Below are 22,369 nucleotides of genomic sequence, written 5' to 3'. Positions count from 1 at the left end.
GGGAAGCAGGAAGGGCAGGACGAATGAATCCAGATTACAAGAGAGGGGACTACACAGGCATGAGGAATTTCCTGCACGGTGTTCAGTGGGACAGAGAACTGGCAGGGAAGTCAGTAAGCGAGATGATGGAATACGTGACAACGATATGCAAGGAAGCTGAGGAGAGGTTTGTGTCCACGGGTAACAGAAATAACGAGAAAGCCAGGATGAGCCCATGTGTGCTAGAGAATGCAAGATGTATAGACGGCAAAGGATTCAGGAGAATAAGGAAAGCAGACTTAGAGCCAGAAATGAATAAGCACAGGTAAGAAGGGAGGCCCAAGAACAATACGAAAATGACATAGCAGCCAAAACCAAATCTGACCCAAAGCTGATGTACAGCCACATCAGGAAGAAAACTACAGTCAAGGACCAGGTAATCAGGCTGAGGAAGGAAGGAGGGGAGATCACAAGAAACGACCATGAGGAGCTCAACATGAGACTCAAAGAAGTGTTAACAGAGGAGACAGAAGAGAATCCAGAAAAACAAAGAGGTTTGGTACATCATCAAGTGTTGGACACAATAAATACAACCAAGGAAGAAGTGAAAAGGCTGCTAAGAAAGCTAGATACATCAAAGGCGATGGGGTCCGGATAACATCTCTCCATGGGTCCTGAGAGAGGGAGCAGAGACGCTTTGTGTACCACTAACAACAATCTTCAACACATCTACCGAAACAGGGCGATTACCTGAGGTGTGGAAAACAGCAAATGTAGTCCCAATTTTTAAAAAATTAGACAGACACGAAACATTAAACTACAGACCAGTGTCACTGACATGTATAGCATGCAAAGTCATGGAAAAGATTATCAGGTGGAGAGTGGTGGAACACCTAGAATGGAATGAGCTTATCAACGACAGCCAGTACGGTTTCAGGTATGGGAATTCCTGTGTCACAAACCTACTGGAGCTCTATGACAGAGTGACAGCAGAAAGACAAGGGGGGGGGGTAAGTAGATTGCATTTTCTTGGACTGTAAGAAGGCGTTCGACACAGTCCAACACAAGAGATTAGAGCAAAAGCTGAAGGATCAGGCAGGAATAACAGGGAGGGCACTGCAATGGATCAGGGAATACCTCTCAGGAAGACAACAGCGAGTCATTGTTCGTGGCGAGGCGTCAGAGTGGGCGCCTTTGACGAGCGAAGTGCTTTTTCTGGTATTTGTGAACGACATGATGGAAGGAATAAACTCAAAGGTTTCCGTGTTAGCAGGTGATGTGAAGTTGATGAGAAGAATTCAATCAGACGAGGAATAGACAGAGCTACGAAGGGATCTGGACAGGCTGCAACCTGGTCCAGATCCTAGGTCTAGATTGGGGAAGGGCAAAGAAGACCGCAGGTGGAGTACAGTCTAGGGGGCTAGAGATTACAAACCTCACTCAAGAAAAAGGATCTTGGGGTGAGTATAATACCGGGCACATCTCCTGAGGCACATATCAATCAAACAACTGCTGCAGCATATGGGCCCTTGGAGTAAGGAGTCATTCGCGACATTGTACACCGTGTACTTCAGGCCTATACTGAAGTATGCAGCACCAGTATGGAATCCTCAGCTAATCAAACACGTCACGAAATTGGAAAAGGTGCAAAAATTTGCAGCACGATTAGTCCCGGAACTGAGGAGAGGTTAAGGGAACTCGACCTGATATCCAACGTGTGTATTTCTTATTCTAATGTCTCCTGACAAACCCCCACTACAGCTTTTTATTAGTGGTGCTATGATTTATGTCAGTTTACCTGGAGTTTACCTGGAGAGAGTTCCGGGGGTCAACGCCCCCGCGGCCCGGTCTGTGACCAGGCCTCCTGGTGGATCAGAGCCTGATCAACCAGTGCCTGGGGGGAAAAGAACGTCTCACTGTAACAACCAATTACTTCATTTTAGTTTTACTCTTTGAGTTATATTTGTTACGGAGTGAAATAGCCATCTGTCTACTTTTCCGGTTATTCCTTTGCTTACATTTCAAGGTCAATACATCATGATCGCAGCTGCAGAGCAATAGACACAAACAGTAACAACCTGGTCTGAACCCATGCCACCCTGGGTCGCTCAGCTGTTGTGATTCCATGTAACATGTTCTTTAAGAATCACCATTAATATAGTTTGTTAATTAGGCTTAAAGCCAATCGATTTCTCGAAGGGTGTCCAGAATATCTTGCTGTCAATTTTGTCAAGGTTGGGAACCAAAGCAATCATAGTACTAGGGGGAGAGAACACAACTTTTTAGTACCCACAGTCAGTGGCCAGGCTTCAAACACCTTTTATTGTACAGCAATAAAGGAATGGAACAGACTACCCGCACATGTCAAAGCCAGTCATAGCATGAACCAGTTCAAGGACCCCAATGGAAATAAGTCACTCTGTCTGACTTTTTTGGGTTATCCTAGGTTCTCTACACATATGCTGCTATGTATGATAATTCTATGTAACTGTATTTGTGTATACCTGAATAAACTTACTTACTTACTTACTTACTTACTTACTTACAAGAAGAGTGCCAAAAGGTGTCTGATGAATGTAGCTACAGAAAGGGAGGGGAATGATTTTCTATTTTTTATCTAACATACGTGTAAATTTTACCTTATTCCTAGTAATGACCCTCGTATTGTAGATAGTCTTAATGACCCTCGTGTAGTTGATAGTCTTTTTAGTATGATAATAAGATGTTATCTTCATTATAGAATAATAAGAAAATATTATAACCTTTATATTATAATAATAAGGTAAAAGGACCACAATGGAAATAAGTCACTCTGTCTGACTTTTTTGGGTTATCCTAGGTTCTCTACACATATGCTTCTATGTATGATAATTCTATGTAACTGTATTTGTGTATACCTGATTTATTATTATTAAAGATTAGCCGGTATTCTCCCGGCCCGGGCCTTTTCCAAGTGGTGGCCCGGCCTTGGCTCCCTCTTTAGGGAGTGTCTGAGACCTAAGTCTCCCATGGGAGGAGGCACAAGTACCCCCTCATCTTTGGAACCAACTGTCCCCAGGCCTAGCCACAAGCTAGGCCTCTCTGGTCTGCCATCCCCGCCCCAAGGGGGCAAATGGGAATGACAGTCTTATGAGCTAAAGGCTCGGGCTCAGGCACCTACCCTACCCTAGAAGGGTTAGGCATGGTGTCGATGTGTATACCTGAATAACTTACTTACTTACTTACTTAACATTAGGATGTGTTTCCGCAAGGCACCTACTGTCCATGTTCACCTATCATTAAAATAGGTATCTAGTCAAAAATTCTTAGTAAGGTAAATATTACTTCTGGAACACATTTTGCCAAAGCACATTGCATATCAAAGCATAAAAAACGGATGATAAATAAACGAGAAAGCCCGAAACAATTTTAAAAATTTACTTTAGTGTACCATTAAACATTAGGTTAAAAGAAAACAAAGTTCCGTCTTTTGAGGGTAACTAAACAATTTGTACTTTGGTGTTGCTGGCACTATGGCAGGTAACTGTAATCTAGTGTTGCTAGGACTGTGATAAGCAACGGTGTCCCATGGCTCGGTTGGCAACACTCTCCCCTCACACACTGAGTGTCCGTGCTTCAATCCCCGGCACGGGTGGAAACGTTGGACATTTATCCTTACACCTGCTGTCCCTGTTCACCCAGCAGTAAATAGGTACTTGAGTGTTAGTCACCTTAAACCTGCTGTCCCTGTTCACCTAGCAGTAAGTAGGTACCTCAGTGTTAGTCACCTTACACATGATATTCCTGTTCAACTAGCAGTAAATAGGTACCTCAGTGTTAGTCACCTTACACTCGCTGTTCTTGTTCACCTAGCAGTAAGTAGGTACATGAATGTTGATAGTCACTTTACATCCGCTGTTCCTCTTCACCTAGCAGTAAGTAGATACCTGTGGGTTGGTCACCTTACACCTCCTGTCCCTGTTCACCTAGTAGTATTAGTCACCTTACACCTGTTGTCCCTGTTCACCTAGCAATAAGTAGATACCTTAGTGTTAATCACCTTACACCTGCTGCCCTTGTTCTCCTAGCAGTAAGTAGGTAACTGAGTGCTAGTCACCTTACACCTGGTGTCCCTGTTCACTTAGCAGTTAATAGGTACCTTAGTGTTAGTCACCTTATACCTTCTGTCCCATTTCACCTAGCAGTAAGTACATACCTGGGCATTAGTCACCTTACACCTGCTGTCCCTGTTCACCTAGCAGTAATTAGGTACCTGTGTATTAGTCGCTTTACACCTGCTGTCCCTGTTCACCTAGCAGTAAGTAGATACCTGAGTGCTAGTTACATTACATCTGTTGTCCCTGTTCACCTAGCAGAAAGTGGGTACTTGGGTGCTAGTCACCTTATACCTGCTGTCCCTATTCACCTAGCAATAAGTAGATACCTGGTTGTTAGTCGACTGATGTGGGTGGCATCCTGGGGGACAAGACTGAAGGACGAAAATAATAATAAGATCTTTATTTCTACAAGTACATGTACAAGGTATACAGTCCTAGCTGACGTCAATGACATACTACTGTATAGAAAGAACCTTGTTATGTGGAGCATTTCAGGCGACCCACACCAGTCGATTAACACCCAGGTACCCATTTTACTGATGGGTGAATATGGACAGCAGGTGTCTTATGGAAACACGTCCTAATGTTGTCAGTCGTACTGGGGATCGATCGCCGGATCTCAGTGTGTTAGCTGAGTGCACTAGGGATCGAGCTACTGGACACCAGTGGGACACAGTGGAAATAAGACAGACAGTCCTCGATAACGCATTGATTTTCTTATATTATCCTGGGAGTCGAAGTCTTAAATCATTTTTTTATGAGTGAGACATAATTTGGTAGATTCAAACCTATCTGATATTATCCAAACACCAAATGACTACGAAAAGGCGATAAATGACATTCCCATTCATTCTGCCCCAGGCCCAGACACATTGAACTCCGTGTTCATCAGGAACTCAAAGAAATCCTTATCATGTGCTATTAACATCCTTTGGAGAGGGAGCATGGACACAGGGGTCGTTCCACATAGCCCCACCCCACAAAGGTGGCAGTAAATCGTTAGAAAAGAACTACAGACCAATAGCGCTAACGTCCCATATCATAAAAATCTTTGAAAGGGTTCTAAGAAGCAAGATCACCACCCATCTAGATACCCATCAGTTACACAACCCAGGGCAACCCGGGTTTAGAGCAGGTCGCTCCTGTCTGCCCCAACTACTGGATCACTATGACAAGGTCCTGGATGCTCTAGAAGACAAACAAAACACAGATGTAATATACGCAGACTTTGCAAAAGTCTTTGACAAGTGTGACCACGGTGTAATAGCGCTAATAATCATTTAGGTTAGGTTAGGTAAAGATTAGCCGGTATTCTCCCGGCCCGGGCCTTTTCCAAGTGGTGGCCCGGCCTTGGCTCGCTCTTTAGGGAGTGTCTGAGACCTAAGTCTCCCATGGGAGGAGGCACAAGTACCTCCTCATCTTTGGGACCAACTGTCCCCAGGCCTAGCCACAAGCTAGGCCTCTCTGGTCTGCCATCCCCACCTCAAGGGGGCAAATGGGAATGACAGTCTTATGAGCTAAAGGCTCGGGCTCAGGCACCTACCCTACCCTAGAAGGGTTAGGCATGGTGTCGATCAATCATTTAGGTTATCGTAGGTAATTTGTGCACATTATTATGCACAACAGTTGTAATCGTCCAAAGATTATGTAATTGTACCTGAATGATATAAACCTCGGCAATTAATTCCGACAAATTCAATTAAATTAAATTCAAGTTTATTCTCTAATAGGGTTACAATGTGGGGTTTACAGGTTTTGGGTATTGTGTGGTTTACATGTTATAAAATACTAATTACAGAGGGGGCCACTAGGACACCTAGCATGGCTAGACATTTCGGACAGACTTAGACTAAATCTTAACATTAAATCCTTACAGATTATGGTATTAAGGCTAAGTGACTACATCATAATTTGTGAGTTTAGCAATGTGAATGCTTTTGTTTTGGCATAATACAAGGTGTCTATATTGGAGTATCATAGGCAAACTTGTGACTAGTTAGGATTTATTATTTTAAGATTAAGATTAGTATTTCTGGGTTTATAGTCAGTGGGTGAGTGAGTGTAATTGTGAACCACCAGGTGGTTATCATGTAGTTAGTTGTTGGGGTGGATCAGGGAGATAAGATATTTTCTAACTGTAATTTTGAAAGTGATGAATGTGTCTGCAGTTCTAGAGTTTTCAGGTAGGGTGTTCCAGATTTTACGTTGGTTTAGAAAGACACAGGAACAAACACTTGGACATATTTATTAGAAAACGTTTCGGTCCTGGGACCTTGATCACTTCTAAAACACATAATACTCAACTGAGTAAAACATCACCCACCTAACAACACAGGAGTCACGTGACCTCATTGTCAACCTGTCCTCATGCCAATATGGCATTCTTAAGGTCACTATTTGACACTCACACCTCACCCCCTGCCTGAGTAAACTGTCATTTTAATGTGTGTGTTATAAGGTCAAGAGAGGCCTGAGCTTGCTACCATCTGCAGCTCACAAGACTGCCATCCCCACGAGCCCCTTTGAGGCGGGGCAGATGGCAGACCAGAGGCCTAGCTTCTCCCTACGAGCCCCGTGAGGGCGGGGACTGTGGCCAGGCTTGGGGACAGTTGGTCCCAAAGATGAGGGGGTACTTGTACCTCCTCCCATGGGAGACTTAGGTCTCGAGATACTCCCCAGATAGGGAGCCAAGGCCGGGTCACCACTACTTGGAAAAGACCCGGGCCGGGAGAATACCGGCGAATAAAAAAAAAAAATGTGTGTGTTAGAAGTGATCGAAGTGCCAAGACTATAACGTTCTGTATGTTAGAAGTGATCAAAGTGCCAAGACTGAAACGTTTTGTGTTAGAAGTGATCAAGGTGCCAAGACTGAAACGTTTTGTGTGTTAGAAGTGATCAAAGTGCCAAGACTGAAACATTTTGTGCGTTAGAAGTGATCGAAGTGCCAAGACTGAAACGTTTTGTGTGTTAGAAATTATCAAAGTGCCAAGACTGAAACGTTCTTTATGTTAGAAGTAATCAAAGTGCCAAGACTGAAACGTTCTGTGTGTTAGAAGTGATCAAAGTGGCAAGACTGAAACGTTCTGTGTGTTAGAAGTGATCAAAATGCCAAGACCGAAAAGTTCTGTGTGTTAGAAGTGATCAAAGTGGCAAGACTGAAACGTTTTCTGTGTCCTAATGCTTGTTCATGTTTCTTAAAGCAAATTATTATTAACTTGAACTCCGTGGATGACACACTGCGACCCGTCATCTTCAACAACAGTCGGAATTATGACTGTTGATAAACAGTGCGTTTTCTAACTTAAAACCTATAAGCAAATTTCTCTCTTTACATTATTTATGCTTAGGTTTGATTACAATTTCATTTAGGGGCTTTGAAATATATTTTAATTTGTTTAATTCAATTACTAGGCAACAATCTTACGTAACTAAAGTTAAATATGAAGATTCCTGCTAATAAGAAATGGATAAGAATTCTATGTGACAAATCTGTTTATTAACAGTCGAATTATGACTGTTATTGTTGTTGTTGATAGGCTGCAACTATACCCCAGCCGTGTCCTGGCCAGCACTGCTCACAACGCTTAATCCGGCACTGTTAATAACTCTTAATCTGGCACTGTTAACAACTCTTAATCTGTCGCTGTTAATAACTCTTAATCTGTCACTGTTAATAACTCTTAATCTGGCACTGTTAATAACTCTTAATCTGTCGCTGTTAATAACTCTTAATCTGTCACTGTTAATAACTCTTAATCTGGCACTGTTAACAACTCTTAATCTGTCGCTGTTAATAACTCTTAATCTGTCACTGTTAATAACTCTTAATCTGTCACTGTTAACAACTCTTAATCTGTCACTGTTAACAACTCTTAATCTGTCACTGTTAACAACTCTTAATCTGGCACTGTTAATAACTCTTAATCTGGCACTGTTAATAACTCTTAATCTGGCACTGTTAATAAGTCTTAATCTGGCACTGTTAATAACTCTTAATCTGGCACTGTTAATAACTCTTAATCAGGCACTGTTAATAACTCTTAATCTGGCACTGTTAGTAACTCTTAATCTGGCACTGTTAGTAACTCTTAATCTGGCACTGTTAATAACTCTTAATCTATCACTGTTAATAACTCTTAATCTGGCACTGTTAATAACTCTTAATCTGGCACTGTTAATAACTCTTAATCTGGCACTGTTAATAACTCTTAATCTGGCATTGTTAACAACTCTTAATCTGGCACTGTTAACAACTCTTAATCTGGCACTGTTAACAACTCTAAATCTGGCACTGCTAACAACTCTTAATCTAGCACTGTTAATAACTCTTAATCTGGCACTGTTAATAACTCTTAATCTGTCACTGTTAACAACTCTTAATCTGGCACTGTTAACAACTCTTAATCTGGCAGTGTTAATAACTCTTAATCTGGCACTGTTAATAACTCTTAATCTGGCACTGTTAATAATTCTTAATCTGGCACTGTTAATAACTCTTAATCTGGCACTGTTAACAACTCTTAATATGGCACTGTTAATAACTCTTAATCTGGCACTGTTAGTAACTCTTAATCTGGCACTGTTAATAACTCTTAATCTGGCACTGTTAATAACTCTTAATCTGGCACTGTTAATAACTCTTAATCTGGCACTGTTAACAACTCTTAATCTGGCACTGTTAATAACTCTTAATCTGGCACTGTTAATAACTCTTAATATGGCACTGTTAATAACTCTTAATCTGGCACTGTTAGTAACTCTTAAACTGGCACTGTTAATAACTCTTAATCTGGCACTGTTAGTAACTCTTAATCTGGCACTGTTAATAACTCTTAATCTATCACTGTTAATAACTCTTAATCTGGCACTGTTAATAACTCTTAATCTGGCACTGTTAATAACTCTTAATCTTGCACTGTTAATAACTCTTAATCTGGCATTGTTAACAACTCTTAATCTGGCACTGTTAACAACTCTTAATCTGGCACTGTTAACAACTCTTAATCTGGCACTGCTAACAACTCTTAATCTAGCACTGTTAATAACTCTTAATAATGGCACTGTTAATAACTCTTAATCTGTCACTGTTAACAACTCTTAATCTGGCACTGTTAACAACTCTTAATCTGGCACTGTTAATAACTCTTAATCTGGCACTGTTAATAACTCTTAATCTGGCACTGTTAATAATTCTTAATCTGGCACTGTTAATAACTCTTAATCTGGCACTGTTAATAACTCTTAATATGGCACTGTTAATAACTCTTAATCTGGCACTGTTAGTAACTCTTAATCTGGCACTGTTAATAACTCTTAATCTGGCACTGTTAATAACTCTTAATCTGGCACTGTTAATAACTCTTAATCTGGCACTGTTAACAACTCTTAATCTGGCACTGTTAACAACTCTTAATCTGGCACTGTTAACAACTCTTAATCTCGCACAGTTAATAACTCTTAATCTGGCACTGTTAATAACTCTTAATCTGGCACTGTTAATAACTCTTAATCTAGCACTGTTAATAACTCTTAATCTGGCACTGTTAATAACTCTTAACCTGGCACTGTTAACAACTCTTAATCTGGCACTGTTAACTCTTAATCTGACACTGTTAATAACTCTTAATCTGGCACTGTTAATAACTCTTAATCTGGCACTGTTAACAACTCTTAATCTGGCACTGTTAACAACTCTTAATCTGGCACTGTTAACAACTCTTAATCTGGCACTGTTAACAACTCTTAATCTGGCACTGTTAACAACTCTTAATCTGGCACTGTTAACAACTCTTTATCTGGCACTGTTAACAACTCTTAATCTGGTACTGTTAACAACGTTTAATCTGGCACTGTTAACAACTCTTAATCTGGCACTGTTAATAACTCTTAATCTGGCACTGTTAACAACTCTTAATCTGGCACTGTTAGTAACTCTTAATCTGGCACTGTTAACAACTCTTAATCTGGCACTGTTCACAACTCTTAATCTGGCACTGTTCACAACTCTTAATCTGGCACTGTTCACAACTCTTAATCTGGCACTGTTAACAACTCTTAATCTGGCACTGTTAACAACTCTTAATCTGGCACTGTTAACAACTCTTAATCTGGCACTGTTAACAACTCTTAATCTGGCACTGTTCACAACTCTTAATCTGGCACTGTTAACAATTCTTAATCTGGCACTGTTAACAACTCTTAATCTGGCACTGTTCACAACTCTTAATCTGGCACTGTTAACAACTCTTAATCTGGCACTGTTAACAACTCTTAATCTGGCACTGTTAACATCTCTTAATCTGGCACTGTTAACAACTCTTAATCTGGCACTGTTAACAACTCTTAATCTGGCACTGTTAACAACTCTTAATCTGACACTGTTAACAACTCTTAATCTGGCACTGTTAATAACTCTTAATCTGGCACTGTTAACAACTCTTAATCTGGCACTGTTAGTAACTCTTAATCTGGCACTGTTAACAACTCTTAATCTGACACTGTTCACAACTCTTAATCTGGCACTGTTCACAACTCTTAATCTGGCACTGTTCACAACTCTTAATCTGGCACTGTTAACAACTCTTAATCTGGCACTGTTAACAACTCTTAATCTGGCACTGTTAACAACTCTTAATCTGGCACTGTTAACAACTCTTAATCTGGCACTGTTAACAACTCTTAATCTGGCACTGTTAACAACTCTTAATCTGGCACTGTTAACAACTCTTAATCTGGCACTGTTCACAACTCTTAATCTGGCACTGTTAACAACTCTTAATCTGGCACTGTTAACAACTCTTAATCTGGCACTGTTAATAACTCTTAATCTGTCACTGTTAACAACTCTTAATCAGGCATTATTAACAACTCTTAATCTGGCACTGTTAATAACTTTTAATCTGGCACTGTTAATAACTCTTAATCTGGCACTGTTAATAACTCTTAATCTGGCACTGTTAATAACTCTTAATCTGGCACTGTTAATAACTCTTAATCTGGCACTGTTAGTAACTCTTAATCTGGCACTGTTAATAACTCTTAATATGGCACTGTTAATAACACTTAATCTGGCATTGTTAATAACTCTTAATCTGGCACTGTTAACAACTCTTAATCTGGCACTGTTAACAACTCTTAATCTGGCATTGTTAACAACTCTTAATCTGGCACTGTTAACAACTCTTTATCTGGCACTGTTAATAGCTCTTAATCTGGCACAGCTAATAACTCTTAATCTAGCAGTGTTAATAACTCTTAATCTGGCACTGTTAATAACTCTTAATCTGGCACTGTTAACAACTCTTAATCTGGCACTGTTAACAACTCTTAATCTGGCACTGTTAATAACTCTTAATCTGGCACTGTTAATAACTCTTAATCTGGCACTGTTAACAACTCTTAATCTGGCACTGTTAACAACTCTTAATCTGGCACTGTTAACAACTCTTAATCTGGCACTGTTAACAACTCTTAATCTGGCACTGTTGTTAACAATAACTGTTAATAACTCTTAATCTGGCACTGTTAATAACTCTTAATCTGGCACTGTTAATCTGGCACTGTTAATAACTCTTAACTCTTAATCTCAGGCACTGTTAATAACTCTTAATCTGGCACTGTTATTAACTCTTAATCTGGCACTGTTAACAACTCTTAATCTGGCACTGTTAACTCTTAAACTAATCTGGCACTTAATCTGGCACTGTTAATAACTCTTAATCTGGCACTGTTAATCTGGCACTGTTAACAACTCTTAACTCTTAATCTGGCACTGTTAATAACTCTTAATCAGGCACTGTTAATAATTCTTAACAACTCTTAATCTGGCACTGTTAACAACTCTTAATCTGGCACTGTTAACAACTCTTAATCTGGCACTGTTAATAACTCTTAATCTGGCACTGTTAATAACTCTTAATCTGGCACTGTTAACAACTCTTAATCTGGCACTGTTAATAACTCTTAATCTGGCACTGTTAATAACTCTTAATCTGGCACTGTTAACAACTCTTAATCTGGCACTGTTAATAACTCTTAATCTGGCACTGTTAATAACTCTTAATCTGGCACTGTTAACAACTCTTAATCTGGCACTGTTAACAACTCTTAATCTGGCACTGTTAACAACTCTTAATCTGGCACTGTTAACAACTCTTAATCTGGCACTGTTAACAACTCTTAATCTGGCACTGTTAACAACTCTTAATCTGGCACTGTTAACAACTCTTAATCTGGCACTGTTAACAACTCTTAATCTGGCACTGTTAACAACTCTTAATCTGGCACTGTTCACAACTCTTAATCTGGCACTGTTAACAACTCTTAATCTGGTACTGTTAACAACTCTTAATCTGGCACTGTTCACAACTCTTAATCTGACACCGTTAACAACTCTTAATCTGGCACTGTTAACAACTCTTAATCTGGCACTGTTCACAACTCTTAATCTGGCACTGTTAACAACTCTTAATATGGCACTGTTAACAACTCTTAATCTGGCACTGTTAACAACTCTTAATCTGGCACTGTTAACAACTCTTAATCTGGCACTGTTAACAACTCTTAATCTGGCACTGTTAACAACTCTTAATCTTGCACTGTTAATAACTCTTATTCTGGCACTGTTAATAACTCTTAATCTGGCACTGTTAACAACTCTTAATCTGGCACTGTTAACAACTCCTAATCTGGCACTGTTAATAACTCTTAATCTGGCACTGTTAATAACTCTTAATCTGGCACTGTTAATAACTCTTAATCTGGCACTGTTAATAACTCTTAATCTGGCACTGTTAACAACTCTTAATCTGGCACTGTTAACAACTCTTAATCTGGCACTGTTAACAACTCTTAATCTGGCACTGTTAACAACTCTTAATCTGGCACTGTTAACAACTCTTAATCTGGCACTGTTAATAACTCTTAATCTGGCACTGTTAATAACTCTTAATCTGGCACTGTTAACAACTCTTAATCTGGCACTGTTAACAACTCTTAATCTGGCACTGTTAACAACGTTTAATCTGGCACTGTTAACAACGTTTAATCTGGCACTGTTAACAACGTTTAATCTGGCACTGTTAACAACTCTTAATCTGGCACTGTTAATAACTCTTAATCTGGCACTGTTAACAACTCTTAATCTGGCACTGTTAACAACTCTTAATCTGGCACTGTTAACAACGTTTAATCTGGCACTGTTAACAACGTTTAATCTGGCACTGTTAACAACGTTTAATCTGGCACTGTTAACAACTCTTAATCTGGCACTGTTAATAACTCTTAATCTGGCACTGTTAACAACTCTTAATCTGGCACTGTTAACAACTCTTAATCTGGCACTGTTAACAACGTTTAATCTGGCACTGTTAACAACGTTTAATCTGGCACTGTTAACAACGTTTAATCTGGCACTGTTAACAACGTTTAATCTGGCACTGTTAACAACGTTTAATCTGGCACTGTTAACAACGTTTAATCTGGCACTGTTAACAACGTTTAATCTGGCACTGTTAACAACTCTTAATCTGGCACTGTTAATAACTCTTAATCTGGCACTGTTAACAACTCTTAATCTGGCACTGTTAACAACTCTTAATCTGGCACTGTTAACAACGTTTAATCTGGCACTGTTAACAACGTTTAATCTGGCATTGTTAACAACGTTTAATCTGGCACTGTTAACAACGTTTAATCTGGCACTGTTAACAACGTTTAATCTGGCACTGTTAACGTTTAATCTGGCACTGTTAACAACGTTTAATCTGGCACTGTTAACAACGTTTAATCTGGCACTGTTAACAACGTTTAATCTGGCACTGTTAACAACGTTTAATCTGGCACTGTTAACAACGTTTAATCTGGCACTGTTAACAACGTTTAATCTGGCACTGTTAACAACGTTTAATCTGGCACTGTTAACAACGTTTAATCTGGCACTGTTAACAACGTTTAATCTGGCACTGTTAACAACGTTTAATCTGGCACTGTTAACGTTTAATCTGGCACTGTTAACAACTTTTAATCTGGCACTGTTAACAACTCTTAATCTGGCACTGATGACAACTCTTAATCTGGCACTGTTGATAACTCTTAATCTGGCACTGTTAACAACTCTTAATCTGGCACTGTTAACAACTCTTAATCTGGCACTGTTAACAACGTTTAATCTGGCACTGTTAACAACGTTTAATCTGGCACTGTTAACAACTATATGATAAACTTGTAGACTAAAACAATGTTCAGTGTTATAAGTAAAAAATTTTTGATTTTTGGACCACCTGAAGATTCGCTGCCGCAGTGACTTAGTTTAGTTTAATATCTTTATTATGCACCCCACACCCATCCTGTGGGCGGTAGTCACCCCACACCCATCCTGTGGGCGGTAGTCACCCCACACCCATCCTGTGGGCGGTAGTCACCCCACACCCATCCTGTGGGCGGTAGTCACCCCACACCCATCCTGTGGGCGGTAGTCACCCCACACCCATCCTGTGGGCGGTAGTCACCCCACACCCATCCTGTGGGTGGTAGTCACCCCACACCCATCCTGTGGGCGGTAGTCACCCCACACCCATCCTGTGGGCGGTAGTCACCCCACACCCATCCTGTGGGCGGTAGTCACCTCACACCCATCCTGTGGGCGGTAGTCACCCCATACCCATCCTGTGGGTGGTAGTCACCCCACACCCATCCTGTGGGCAGTAGTCACCCCACACCCATCCTGTGGGCGGTAGTCACCCCACACCCATCCTGTGGGCGGTAGTCACCCCACACCCATCCTGTGGGCAGTAGTCACCCCACACCCATCCTGTGGGTGGTAGTCACCCCAAACCCAGCCTGTGGGCGGTAGTCACCCCACACCCATCCTGTGGGCGGTAGTCACCCCACACCCATCCTGTGGGCGGTAGTCACCTCACACCCATCCTGTGGGCGGTAGTCACCACACACCCATCCTGTGGGCGGTAGTCACCCCACACCCATCCTGTGGGCGGTAGTCACCCCACACCCATCCTGTGGGCGGTAGTCACCCCATACCCATCCTGTGGGCAGTAGTCACCCCACATCCATCCTGTGGGCGGTAGTCACCCCACACCCATCCTGTGGGCGGTAGTCACCCCACATCCATCCTGTGGGCGGTAGTCACCCCACACCCATCCTGTGGGCGGTAGTCACCCCACACCCATCCTGTGGGCGGTAGTCACCCCACACCCATCCTGTGGGCGGTAGTCACCCCACACCCATCCTGTGGGCGGTAGTCACCCCACACCCATCCTGTGGGCGGTAGTCACCTCACACCCATCCTGTGGGCGGTAGTCACTCCACACCCATCCTGTGGGCGGTAGTCACCTCACACCCATCCTGTGGGCGGTAGTCACCCCATACCCATCCTGTGGGCGGTAGTCACCCCACACCCATCCTGTGGGCGGTAGTCACCCCACATCCATCCTGTGGGCGGTAGTCACCCCACACCCATCCTGTGGGCGGTAGTCACCCCACACCCATCCTGTGGGCGGTAGTCACCCCACACCCATCCTGTGGGCGGTAGTCACCCCACACCCATCCTGTGGGCGGTAGTCACCCCACACCCATCCTGTGGGCGGTAGTCACCTCACACCCATCCTGTGGGCGGTAGTCACTCCACACCCATCCTGTGGGCGGTAGTCACCTCACACCCATCCTGTGGGCGGTAGTCACCCCATACCCATCCTGTGGGCGGTAGTCACCCCACATCCATCCTGTGGGCGGTAGTCACCCCACACCCATCCTGTGGGCGGTAGTCACCCCACACCCATCCTGTGGGCGGTAGTCACCCCACACCCATCCTGTGGGCGGTAGTCACCCCACACCCATCCTGTGGGCGGTAGTCACCCCACACCCATCCTGTGGGCGGTAGTCACCCCATACCCATCCTGTGGGCGGTAGTCACCCCATACCCATCCTGTGGGCGGTAGTCACCCCATACCCATCCTGTGGGCGGTAGTAAAAAGATTACAGAGGTACATAAATGATCCAGGGACTGGACCCCAAAGTTATGATAGCTGAACTAGTTGCCGCAGTGAGAGAACCAGTAACTGATGAACAACTTTCTTTTCATTCTTACTTTTATGTTTCACAAAAATTACCTAACAACCTACTTTAAGCATGCTAATATTTACTTGAAATATTTTCGTTTGATTTATATAACTTATCAAAGAGCTTGTTTGGGTAACTACTGTATATCTAATTCTTAAGCCTGGATAAAGGGCAGGAAAGTGCAAGAATGTTCATTTAGCCTCGATTTGGTAATGTTAGTATTAAAAACTATTGATTTATTTTGATAAGGAGTATTATATGCTCACCACCCGGCCGCCAGAACCCTGAAGCTCAGGTCCTCCCTTGGGAGGAAACCTGTCGAAAATCTGCCTCCGTGGGAAGAACTGACACGCCCCCAGCCCCACCAGCGTCATCAACAACACCAGCTTCATCTGAAAAGAAAAGTGTGCATGAGAATACCTGCAGAACTGCTCGATTTATTGTAATGTCTTTCTCACTGGACAAAAATACCAAAAGTACTACTCCATAGATTGTTGATCACTATCAATAGAGATAGATAAATTTATAAATAGTTTAGCACTAATATATTTTGCCTAGACGGAAAAATGTCTGGATCCAGTCTAGTGACATATTACATGCATAAATAACAAAAAAGGCACAATACCGTGACTGGAACGATACACAAATAACCCGCACATAAAAGAGAGAAGCTTACGACGACGTTTCGGTCCGACTTGGACCATTGACAAAGTCACACTAACTTGACTTTCTCAATGGTCCAAGTCGGACCGAAACGTCGTCGTAAGCTTCTCCCTTTTATGTGCGGGTTATTTGTGTATATTACACGCCTCTGTAATCTTTTTTAACTACCTCCCTGAGGCACTGTAGGGTGAAAGGGAGAGCAACCGGGAAAAAAGCACCTGGGGATCCCCACATAAAGGAAACCACAACAAAGCAGAGATCTGGATAGTCTATGCTCAGAAATATGATATTGTGAAGGATCATTGAGACGAGGAGAACCTAGAACCACACGGCGGACCTGAAACATGGAAGGCTAAGATACTGCAGGTGGTAGCAGTGGAGTGTTTCATGCACCAACATGTTAGGGATGCAACCAGAGAGTGAGAGGAGAGGATGGAGCAGCAAGGCTGGAACTTTTTATTCATTCTGAGTGGTTCTGTTATAGGGATATTATACATCAAAGGTTTCCTCGGTGCTAGTGACCACATGATCACTAATACCGAGAGGTTTTGTCGAAGTAACGGTGGAGAGAGAAGCAGCATGGAAAGAGGAGAGAAGACAAATTTCAAAAGAGGGGACTACAAAGGCATAAACGAAGCTAATGTTCGCATATATGAAGCTAATGAAGAGAATATAAGTAGAAGTGGACAAAGAGAGGTTACAAAGGGCTCTGGACAGGCTGCAGATCTAGTCTAACAAATTGCAACTGGAGTTAAACTCCAGCAAGTATAAAGTTATGAAGTTTGAGGAAATGCAGAGAAAACTGCAGATGGAATACAGCTCGGCGAGCAAAGGCTGCAAACCTTACTCAGGGAGAGGGATCTTGGGGTAAGTATTGCCCCGAGTATATCGCCTGTGACACATGTCATCCAAATAACTGCTGCAGAAATGTTTACCTGGCAAATCTAAAACTAGCTTTAAGACATATAAGTAAAGGATCTTTCACGATATTATAAACGGTGTACTTTATACCCATATTGGAGTATGAAGCACCAGCATGGAACCCACACCTGGTCAAGCATGTCAAAAAATTGGAGAAAGTGCAGAGGCTTGCAACGAGATTAGCCCGGGAGCTAATTGATACATGTTCTATGAGAAGAGGTTAAAGACACGTAAGTTTCCTCAGTCTTCTAATATCATGTTTATTTTTCCACTATAATCTACCTTGTCCATAATTACTATCACATTTGCTTTGTCTGTTTCGTAAAGTGAAGTCCAGGATCTTTCCTTAATTCACGGTATAACTTAACAAATCTTTGAAGACAATTGTGTTGTAGAGGTGTGAGCACAGCTCAGAAACCTTACAAAACAGACAAAGCAAATGCCATAGTAATTATGGACAAGGTAGATTATAGTGGAAAAATAAACATGATATTAGAAGACTTGGGAACTTACGTGTCTTTTAAAGAACTCATCGTGATGACGCTGCAGGAAACAAATACTGGAAAGTGACTGAGCGGGCGGGGACAGATGGGATACGGGGATACAAGGACACAGCTGCAAGTTCACAATACTGATGAGTTTCATGGACGTTAGGAAGTATTTCTTCAGCCTTAAATAGTCAGGAAGTGGAACGACCTGGAGAATGAAGTGGAAACGCAGGATCTATACATACAGTGCTTTAAAAAGATGTAAGATAATGCCCTGGAAGCCAGGAGAGAGAGTTGCCCTTGCAGCGATAAGCGACGAGGCGGAGCCAGGAGCTGTGAATCGACCCCCTGCAACCACAACTAGGTGATTACACACACACGTCTCATAGATGTGCTCAACATTTGTGTCTATTAAAGATATTAATATGTCTTCCTGACCCGGGATCAAACTCTATTAGACATTGTTTAGCTTTTTTGAAATATAATAATAATAATAATAATAATAATAATAATAATAATAATAATAATAATAATAATAATAATAATAATATAGGAAATAATATTGATCAAACATCAGCTTGTCAAAATGAAAGAGTGAACGGAGATGGGAATAAATAGAGGGAGCAGATTTGTGGTGCAAGACCCAGGAATGGCAAGGACGATAGCATTGAAATCTTGCTCTCACCTGCGCTCCCCCCCTCCCCGTCCCCAGGTTCTCCCCCAGCACCCGTCGAATTCATTACTCCCCAGTAAGTTGACAGTTCTTCCTTATTCCCCATCCACTTTCTCCCATTAATTATTTTCCCCAACGCCAGTAGTCAATTCTTCTCTCCTTTCCCAGTTATCTTTAACTTTTTATCCCACTTATCCTTCACTCTCCCACTTGTCCTTTTATCCATATCTCTATTCTCACTTTATCCACTACTTCCCTTGTCAGGTACACGCTGTCCAATATCTTTTTTTCCCCTTCCACTCATTATTTCAAGCACTCGTTACACTCCTGTACTTTCTCGAACCGCTATGATGTCCCGTAGCTCGGTTGTTAGCGCACACAGCTCATACACTGAGGTCCGGAGTTCGAATCCCCAGTACGGCTGCATGACATTATTATTACCTGCTGTCCATGTTCACCCATCAGTATAAAATGGGTACTTGGGTGTTAGTCGACTGGTGTGGGTCGCATCCTGGGACAAAATTGACCTAATTTGCCCGAAATGCTCTGCATAACAAGCGGCTTTCTATATAGTAGTATGTCATTAATGTCAGCTAGGACTGTATACCTTGTACATGTACTTGTAGAAAGAAAGATATTATTATTATTATTATTATTATTATTATTATTATTATCATAATTATAGATCTACCTTGCCTTAGGTCATGCACCAGGAGAGTAGAAACCTTTATCTATGTCCCACTCTCTCAATATCAGAACAGGTCACAAAAACATTCCCACTCTCTCAATATCAGGGCAGGTCACAACAACATTCCCACTCTCTCAATAACAGGGCAGGTCACAACAACATTCCCACTCTCTCAATATCAGGGCAGGTCACAATAACATTCCCACTCTCTCAATATCAGGGCAGGTCACAACAACATTCCCACTCTCTCAATATCAGGGCAGGTCACAACAACATTCCCACTCTCTCAATATCAGGGCAGGTCACAATAACATTCCCACTCTCTCAATATCAGGGCAGGTCACAATAACATTCCCACTCTCTCAATATCAGGGCAGGTCACAACAACATTCCCACTCTCTCAATATCAGGGCAGGTCACAATAACATTCCCACTCTCTCAATATCAGGGCAGGTCACAATAACATTCCCACTCTCTCAATATCAGGGCAGGTCACAATAACATTCCCACTCTCTCAATATCAGGGCAGGTCACAATAACATTCCCACTCAATATCAGAACAGGTCACAAAAACATTCCCACTCTCTCAATATCAGGGCAGGTCACAATAACATTCCCACTCTCTCAATATCAGGGCAGGTCACAACAACATTCCCACTCTCTCAATATCAGGGCAGGTCACAACAACATTCCCACTCTCTCAATATCAGGGCAGGTCACAATAACATTCCCACTCTCTCAATATCAGGGCAGGTCACAATAACATTCCCACTCAATATCAGAACAGGTCACAAAAACATTTCCACTCAGTATCAGAGCAGGTCACAATTACATTCCCACTCAGTATTAGAGCAGGTCACAATAACATTCCCACTCAATATCAGAGGTCACAATGACATTCCCACTCAGTATCAGAGCAGGTCACAATAACATTCCCACTCAATATCAGAACAGGTCACAATAACATTCCCACTCAGCATCAGAGCCGGTCACAATAACATTCCCACTCAATATCAGAGCAGGTCACAATTACATTCCCACTCAGTATTAGAGCAGGTCACAATAACATTCCCGCTCAATATCAGAGCAGGTCACAATAACATTCCCACTCAGTATCAGAGCAGGTCACAATTACATTCCCACTCAGTATTAGAGCAGGTCACAATGACATTCGCACTCAATATCAGAGGTCACAATGACATTCCCACTCAGTATCAGAGCAGTTCACAATAACATTCCCACTCAATATCAGAACAGGTCACAAAAACATTCCCACTCAGCATCATAGCAGGTCACAATAACATTCCCACTCAGTATTAGAGCAGGTCACAATAACATTCCCGCTCAATATCAGAGCAGGTCACAATGACATTCCCACTCAATATCAGAGCAGGTCACAATGACATTCCCACTCATTATCAGAGCAGGTCACAATGACATTCCCACTCAGCATCAGAGCAGGTCACAATAACATTCCCACTCAGTATCAGAGCAGGTCACAATAATATTCCCACTCTGTATCAGAGCAGGTCACAATAACATTCCCACTCAATATCAGAGCAGGTCACAATAACATTCCCACTCAGTATCAGAGCAGGTCACAATAATATTCCCACTCAGTATCAGAGCAGTTCACAATAACATTCCCACTCAGTATCAGAGCAGTTCACAATAATATTCCCACTCAATATCAGAGCAGGTCACAATAACATTCCCACTCAATATCAGAGCAGGTCACAATAACATTCCCACTCAGTATCAGAGCAGGTCACAATGACATTCGCACTCAATATCAGAGGTCACAATGACATTCCCACTCAGTATCAGAGCAGGTCACAATAACATTCCCACTCAGTATCAGAGCAGTTCACAATAACATTCCCACTCAGTATCAGAGCAGGTCACAATAACATTCCCACTCAGTATCAGAGCAGGTCACAATAACATTCCCACTCAGTATCAGAGCAGGTCACAATAACATTCCCACTCAGTATCAGAGCAGGTCACAATGAGATTCCCACTCAGTATCAGAGCAGGTCACAATAACATTCCCACTCAGTATCAGAGCAGGTCACAATAACATTCCCACTCAGTATCAGAGCAGGTCACAATGAGATTCCCACTCAGTATCAGAGCAGGTCACAATAACATTCCCACTCAGTATCAGAGCAGGTCACAATAACATTCCCACTCAGTATCAGAGCAGTTCACAATAACATTCCCACTCAATACCAGAGCAGTTCACAATAACATTCCCACTCAGTATCAGAGCAGGTCACAATAACATTCCCACTCAGTATCAGAGCAGGTCACAATAACATTCCCACTCAGTATCAGAGCAGGTCACAATAACATTCCCACTCAGTATCAGAGCAGTTCACAATAACATTCCCACTCAGTATCAGAGCAGTTCACAATAACATTCCCACTCAGTATCAGAGCAGGTCACAATAACATTCCCACTCAGTATCAGAGCAGGTCACAATAACATTCCCACTCAGTATCAGAGCAGTTCACAATAACATTCCCACTCAGTATCAGAGCAGGTCACAATAACATTCCCACTCAGTATCAGAGCAGGACACAATGACACAGGGCTTAAGAAACTGAAATGCAGTAAGAAAACACAAACTGAGAGTCTAGTACAGCAATACAAATGGAATCACAAACAAAAGAAAGGAAATAAAAAGATTGGTCGACAAAATGCCAGACGCTATACATAACGAAGAAACTAAATGGCACTATACGATGCCATAGTGCCAGCAGGATAATGAGGGAAGAAGGA

General features: G+C 42.0%; 1 protein-coding gene across 1 annotated transcript in view; it reads right to left on the bottom strand.

The window, feature by feature from the left end:
* The window catches only part of LOC128690634 (golgin subfamily A member 6-like protein 7), a 70,101-nt gene that overhangs the window by 12,760 nt on the left and 34,972 nt on the right, over positions 1-22,369 (bottom strand). Inside the window, exon 3 of the mRNA XM_070089608.1 lies at positions 16,418-16,543. Coding sequence (XP_069945709.1) covers positions 16,418-16,543 — 126 coding nt within the window. The remainder of the gene's footprint in view (positions 1-16,417; positions 16,544-22,369) is intronic.

Source organism: Cherax quadricarinatus, chromosome 29 (assembly GCF_038502225.1).
Source record: "Cherax quadricarinatus isolate ZL_2023a chromosome 29, ASM3850222v1, whole genome shotgun sequence".
Lineage (NCBI taxonomy): Eukaryota > Metazoa > Arthropoda > Malacostraca > Decapoda > Parastacidae > Cherax > Cherax quadricarinatus.
The sequence above is the reverse complement of the archived record's forward strand: the minus strand, read 5'-3'. Positions and strand labels throughout refer to the sequence as shown.